At 35.0% G+C, this 6,871-nt stretch overlaps 2 protein-coding genes across 4 annotated transcripts; both read right to left on the bottom strand.

The window, feature by feature from the left end:
* Positions 1-607: 607 nt before the first annotated feature.
* LOC107786267 (ATP synthase subunit b', chloroplastic) lies at positions 608-1,968 on the bottom strand. Its single transcript, XM_016607716.2, has one exon. The coding sequence runs from the start codon at positions 1,470-1,472 to the stop codon at positions 819-821; it is 654 nt and encodes a 217-aa protein (XP_016463202.2). The 5' UTR covers positions 1,473-1,968; the 3' UTR covers positions 608-818.
* Positions 1,969-2,152: 184 nt separating this feature from the next.
* LOC107786251 (uncharacterized) lies at positions 2,153-5,610 on the bottom strand. Of its 3 annotated transcripts, none has more exons than XM_016607708.2 (5): positions 5,165-5,610; positions 4,774-4,873; positions 4,056-4,155; positions 3,132-3,216; positions 2,153-2,808 (listed from the first exon to the last, which is right to left on the bottom strand). In XM_016607708.2, the coding sequence occupies exons 1-5, from the start codon at positions 5,352-5,354 to the stop codon at positions 2,741-2,743; spliced, it is 543 nt and encodes a 180-aa protein (XP_016463194.1). In that variant the 5' UTR covers positions 5,355-5,610; the 3' UTR covers positions 2,153-2,740. The 3 variants fall into 3 exon arrangements, with proteins under 3 accessions (XP_016463194.1, XP_016463186.1, XP_075075323.1); XM_016607700.2 differs by having other exon boundaries at positions 3,128-3,216; positions 5,165-5,597; XM_075219222.1 differs by having other exon boundaries at positions 3,128-3,216; positions 4,774-4,883; positions 5,165-5,305.
* Between the last annotated feature and the right edge of the window lie 1,261 nt (positions 5,611-6,871).

Raw genomic sequence — 6,871 nt, 5'->3', positions numbered from 1 at the left:
CGATAACGTTGGGCCACCTCACAGCCTATAAAAGTAATTGGGTCGTGAAAATTACGAGAAATCTTAATGGATAAGTTAAAACTTAAATTCATTCGAGAAGATATTGGGAGATTTGTTCCGGGCTTTTACTTGCAACTTGTACACGAGTAATGACAATGTTGCCCTCATTTGACTGTGGAACCTGTGATTCACCCTAAGCAGGTCCAAATTAATTAAGGAAACCTAAAATAAGTAATCATATCGATCAGTCAACTACTAGGCTTTAATCTTATATAAGTTTGTATTGGTTATATGAATCCTCTATATCGATCTATTAAACTTTATTCATGCCTATTTTATTTCAATAATACAAGAAGTACAACTGACAAGCAAAATTTGAGCTATAGCTTTCAAATGTGAGTAAACCTGAAAATTTTGAGCTATTAGCTATAGCTTTCTTTAACTTATTTAATAAATCCTGAAAATTCACTACTGAGTAAACCAAGAAATGAGTAAAACAAGATGTGCACCACATAAAAGGACCAAGTATATCACATTTATTTTTCTTTGATCAAACAGTAATTAATCTGACACTTACCAACCAAAATAATTACTCCCTCCGTTCCAATTTATTTGAACCTATTTTCTTTTTAGTCCGTGCCAAAAAGAATGATCTCTTTCCTTATTTGGAAACAATTTACCTTTACGCATAGATTTATAGCCACACATAATATATGTGCCTCATTTTAGACCACAAGATCAAAAGTCTTTTCTCTTTTCTTAAACTCCGTACCGACGAGTTCACATAAATTATGGAGTACTACAACTTTCAGAATTAGTTACAGAACAGGAAGGACTTTTTTAACAATCTCATCACTAAGAGCAGCAATCTGAGAGTCTAGACTCTTGATTGTCTCCTCCTTTTGCTTGTCCAAGCTAGCCAAAGCTTCTTGTAACTCAGCCTCAACTTTCTTTCTTCCTTCTGCAGTCTTCTGCTCCACTTCTAGTTGAGTCTCCCTTTTCATCTTGTTTAGTGCTGCTGATATTTCAGCTCTTGCAGCTTTCATAATAGCAGCAGCTTGATCTTCCAATTGCTTTACTTCTGCAGATGTGTCCTTTACACTATTTAATTTCTCCTTAATTGAAGAATCTCTTTCATCCATGAATTTCCCTAATGGGGAAAAGTAAAGCTTGTCTAAAGCAAACATGAGAAAGAGGAATTCAGCCATGATTATTGGAAGTGTTAAGTTGAAGTCAAAAAGGGAAGCTTTTTCAATTTCTTCTGCTAGTGAAGGTGGTGCTATGGCCAATGAGCTAGCAAGAATTACTGAAATGGACTTGAAATTTGATGGGAGGGAGAGGGGTTTGTGGGATTTGAGTAATTTGGGGAGGGCTAGTTTTGGAAGGGATATTTGAGGGAGGGAAAGTTTGAATCTTGGAGATGGAGATGAAGTGATTATGGCTTTGGAGGAGGCCATGATCATGTTGGCCATGGTTTATTTCTGTTCTTCTACAAGTAGATATGAATAAACACTTAAGATATTTGCAGTGGTAATTTCTTCTTTCTTCAGAGGGTTTGATTCTTGATTTTTTGGCGGTGTTTTAGATGAGAAGGAAAGATCTCAGAAAGACTCTCTCTCAATCTATGCCACACAATATGATGAGGCTGAGGTCTTCTTTTGTTTTTTCTTTTTTATTTCTTGTTTGTTTTTTTTAGAGTGAAATTGTCCCGTGCCCTTTCTCGCATATCCTTGTTCTAGTATTTGTCAAGACCCAAACGCATTTAGTATGTACAAAACTGTAGTATTAGTTGGTAGTCTTTTGATTTGATTCACCTAGAGTGGTCTACAAGTGACTAATCTATGTATATGTTAAATTTGAAAAGTCTTAAAATTTCGAGCAACAAACGTTAGGGATTCCTGGAAAATTGACTAAGCTACCAGGATTTAAGTTGAATATACTAATAGCGAAAAAAATTTATACCATCAGGTTAGTTTATAATAGGTTAGTTAACATCTTTACTAGATTACTGATTGATGTTTATCATCGGATTTACATGTAACTACATCTTAAATGATCTAATTGTATAAGTATTTTTTACAAGTGCGTGCAACTAAGGTCTTCCAAAATACTTGTGGAGATCCCAAGCCAGATTGCAGAAGTTCAAGTCTGATGATAAATGGATTTGTTCTTTTCACTGACCAAGTGATACATTGATATTTGTGTATTTCCGTTCTTAGGCAAAAAGGATAAAAATCAGCATTTGATTACACGGAACCAAGAAATGGCGTAAATAGAGAGGAAATGATGTCGGGGATCTTTAGCACAATCCCCAATATTACATGCCTAACACCAAGCAATCATGTCTAGACAACTAATTGTCATCTGCAAAAGAGGAAATGGAACAGATGCTAGCAATGACTTATCTTCTATGCAGAATTGGCCTGGACACTGAAATCAATGGAAGTCAGGTTTGGAGCTTCAACCATAGGTGAATGCTTTCCATTTCACCCTCCAACTCATGTGCAAACAGTTATTGGATTCCAGACTTTCAAAGATGCTGGTTATTCGTTGTTATCCAAGTCTCTTGATTCCATAAGAAAACCATCGTGTGATCTCGATGCACTCCTTTTGCGTGTTATTCTCCTCTCCGGGCTTGCCAATTTGTATGGGAACCACCCTCTAAACAAATGGACCAACCTGGATTCGCAATTGGCAACAACACCCCTGTTATGGTCATGAATATTGTTTTGATGGTTCCCTAAGTCAGGTTGATGGTGATTATCCTCTTGATCGCCTTTCCGCTGTCTGACTTCACAGCCTTTAGATCTGCAAAATGCATTTTCCAAGATGGAGTGATATTATCTAAATTGCTCTAACAATGCCACTATGCTAGAAAAAATCATATATCTAGTTAACTTCTCCAGCATGCAGTTTCATAAAAATATGCATCAAACCCCTGCAACACTTAGTCCATTCTTTCTCACACAAAGTGAAATGGGCAGGCTTACTTTAGCATGATAGCAAAGAATAGCACAAAAGACATGGTAAACTGCAATATTTCTATATTAGTATCATGAACCAACAAGTACCCACAAACGAAAATAATTGGTATTTGGTAGGATGAAAGCCAATATAGAGAACTTACATACTAGGTTCATTATCGTTGAGGTCCTCTCTCTCCGATCGTGTCTTGACCAGATTGTAACTAATGGAGACATGCCTCATAAAACTAAGCTGCAAATCCAAAAACTTAAAGCATTAGAGCATTAAGGAAATATTCAAACAGTTCCACTTGATAGCATGTAACAGAGATGCCTTTTATAAAGGAAAAAGAATTGCATCTCAAATGATGGATAGCCAGGCATCCATCTAAAACCTCTATAAAGTTTAAACTTGTAATGTACAGAGTTCTCCGGTTTTGCAAATATTCAGCTTTTTAATATTTTGCAAGTCTTTCTTAACCCCGGGATGGAAAAGAAATTGCTTGATACTCATAAAAGCAAAAATACAGATCACAATGGCTAAATAAGCAGCCTAGTGACAGAAACCACAGCCTCTGTTAGTCTATCAGTTGTTTATGTTTGGTCAATACACCATCATAAAGGGCATTAAGCAATTCTAGTAAATCAAAGTATCCTAAGTTGTTGGGGCAGAATTTTGCAGTTATGCTCTGAGATTGTTTTTCGCATTCTGTTTATACCAGATATGTTGATCTGCACAATTCCTCCGTCATGGATTTGTTAGCTTGAGAGGCTAGGGGTTAAGTAAATCTTTTTCTGTTCAAATGAGGTCACCAAATGGAAGTCATAACTAGCACTGTGGTATGAACTCTGTTACATGATAACTAGGCATCAGAACCTGCATTTTACATGTAACTCTTGGGACTGTATTCACCTCTTTTAGTGAACAAGAAATGGCTGTGTTTTCACATTGAGAATTATTTGCAAATGAAGATGTATCAAAAGGATCTTAGTGGCTTCTTACTTTCCAAACGGATCCTCCTATATCAAAGCAACACTCCTACAATAGATAAAAGCAATTTTCCTAAAAAGTCCAATGAATTGAGAAGAAACCTTATCACCATCCTTGATCCGATAAGTTCCCAACAAATCACTATCAGTAAGTAGCTTCGTCCCGTCATAGCTCAAGCAAAAATGCCCCCACACATGTGACCTGCAACAGTACTATTATGAGGATTCATCATAAATTGGCAAGCTTTACGCTGGAAAAGAAGTGAATGCTACACTACTTATGGGGTTTGATTTCTCTAGTTAAGATGATATATAGTGGAAAAGCTGGTAAATTATGTCAGACAGAAATCTGCTTCCACGACATTCTACCATGTTTATATAAAGTAACAGCATTCAACTGTTAGGTCCTTTCAAACCGAGTCATCTTTTTCAATTGATCATAGAGAGACAAGTTGAATCATGAAGAAGCTACAAATGAAGAAGTTTAGTTGCTAAAATAAGAACCATAAAGAAATTAATAGGTCAAACAGATGGAAAATAAAAACTGTACCCCTTTTTCAGCCAACAATCTAATACAGGCCAATAACTGTTGCCTTGGAACACTTTTCATCTGGAGACATGGGAAAAAGCCCTGATATCAAAACTTCACATGGTAATGCTCACAAAAAAGAATTCATGCAGAATCGTAGGAAATGGCCCTATGGTCTAATAGATGAATTTTCAACTACAACTCCTTGAACCTACTACCCCCAATTCCCACCCCACACACATACTTGCGCGTTTTTTATATTTGCAGCATTACCCTGTGCAATGTACATACCATGAAACCTTGCCTGTTCCCGCCTTTGGGAAATGACTGAAGGCAGCTTCCACCGCCTGCTTGAGCTCTGCCACTGTCGCATTCCTTGCTACTTTAATATCTGCAGAACACTAAATTCAATTGATCACAGACCATTTGGTCAAGTAATACATCAATGCTGGTGCATAATGGGCGGATCTAGGTCGTACACAGAAATTGTGGCGGTACCCACTGTCCCAGTACCGAACTATATATGTACATTAAAAGATTAAAAAACATATTACACACACAAACAAGATAAGGAAAAACAAGGAAAGAAACACGCGCACACATATATTCTAAGGGTGTACAAACATCAATTTCAGTATCAATTTCACAATTCAAGCAGAGGAGGAAAATAAGAAAAAATTACCAAAGGAAGAGCCATCCAATTTGCGGACAGTGAGCTTGAGGGGTTCCTCAGGTAGCTTGTTATAAGACAAGCTCTTTTTGGGGATGTTATCAATGAGCAAGAATGGCGGAACTACACAAGACAGTGATGATCCATTCCTTTGAAATGAATATCTAGGGCTAACATCTTCCTCCCTCTCTAAAACTTCCATAACTAAAACACCATACAAGTACTAAAATTATAACTTCTTCTACTCCTATATTGATTCATATCACCATTTTAAAGAGCTCTTCTCCTTAGATTACCTAGTTTGAGAGATAATAATTATTAATATTACTATTATATATTTTGTGATTCTTTGGTGCAGATTTGAGGTTGTGGTTGGCTTATGTGGGAGGAGATTCTTGGAACAGAAATAATTGAATTGCTTTCTACTCTCACTTTGTGCTTATTGTTTGGTGCTTTTCATGTTCTCGGGATTCCTGGGAATTAACCGTTCACATCACGCGCCACAGATGGAGCGTGCAGTAATTGAGTGACAAAATTTAGACCCCCTCAGAGTGCAGACCCATGATTATGTTAGCATTTTTGCGATTATTACATTCTTATGTCGTAAACTATATTATCTCTTGAGTTTCAATATAATTACCTTTTATATACTTAATTATCATTTATGTACATTTAGGTGTTTTAATGGTATTAATTAGCCTCCTAATTTAACTCTACTGTATATTCCCACTCCCCCAAGTTTCTCTCTCCAAATCCCACCCTCTCCCCCACGTATCAAATCACACCCCACGATTTCCTCTTCAATCACTCATTATTTCCTCTTCTAAAACCAGCGAAAATCTGTAACTCATCCACTATTGACAAACATTAACAAGCTTTGAATCATTGAATTCAAATTTAGATTTTCAAAAAACATTGTTTGTTTGGATTGGATGTTGTTGCAAAGAATTGAGAATTCTCTTTACGTCTCTCTCTATCTCTCAATCCCAAATTTCAGTAATATAAAGAAAAGGAAAAGAGAGCGGCAATTCCACCATTGATAGCCATTAAAAAGCTTTGAAGCTTTGAATTCGAATTTGGGTTTTCAAAAATCATTATTGTTTGGATTGGGTGTTGTTGCAAATAATTGGGAATATGGTTTGGAGTTTATATTTCAATTTTGAGGGGTTTTGGTGAAGATTAGACTTGATTTTAGCTGAATTTCAGATTGAAACTCGAAGAAGAAGGCGACATGACATACATTATATTGTAAAAATTGTAGAAAATTTGTATTCTGTTGTTTATTTATTTTCTTTTATTCATTTAACTATTGTGTGAAAGTTGAACAACATTGTATAAAAATTGTATTTAAGTGGTATTATATTGTAGTTGTATATAACTGACTAGAAATAATGTAAGAAAATTGTAGATAAGGTGTATAATATATAATTATTTGTATGAAATTTATTTTTACTATGTATAAATCAGATATAAAATATACAAAAGACATATTGTATAAATTTTATATAAATTTTGTATTTAAGTTGTATGTTATTGTAGTTGTATTTAAATGGGTAGAAATAATGTGTGAAAGTTGTAGATAAGTTGTATAATATATAATTAGTTGTATAAAATTTATTTTTACTAAATATAAATCAAATACAAAATATATAAAAGACATATTGTATAAAATTTATATAAAAATTATATTTACTTGGTATGATATTGTAATTGTATATA

Source organism: Nicotiana tabacum, chromosome 8 (genome assembly GCF_000715075.1).
Source record: "Nicotiana tabacum cultivar K326 chromosome 8, ASM71507v2, whole genome shotgun sequence".
Lineage (NCBI taxonomy): Eukaryota > Viridiplantae > Streptophyta > Magnoliopsida > Solanales > Solanaceae > Nicotiana > Nicotiana tabacum.
The sequence above is the reverse complement of the archived record's forward strand: the minus strand, read 5'-3'. Positions and strand labels throughout refer to the sequence as shown.

What these genes read in the sequence shown, in the direction of transcription:
- LOC107786267 (XM_016607716.2), bottom strand. Translation starts at nt 1,472, where the DNA reads ATGGCCAACATGATCATGGCCTCCTCCAAAGCCATAATCACTTCATCT.
- LOC107786251 (XM_016607700.2), bottom strand. Translation starts at nt 5,354, where the DNA reads ATGGAAGTTTTAGAGAGGGAGGAAGATGTTAGCCCTAGATATTCATTT. An exon ending in GGAACAGGCAAGGTTTCATG is followed by an intron (nt 4,156 to 4,773) that starts GTATGTACATTG and finishes GTACTGTTGCAG; the next exon opens with GTCACATGTGTGGGGGCATT. An exon ending in AACGATAATGAACCTAGTAT is followed by an intron (nt 2,809 to 3,127) that starts GTAAGTTCTCTA and finishes TGCATTTTGCAG; the next exon opens with ATCTAAAGGCTGTGAAGTCA.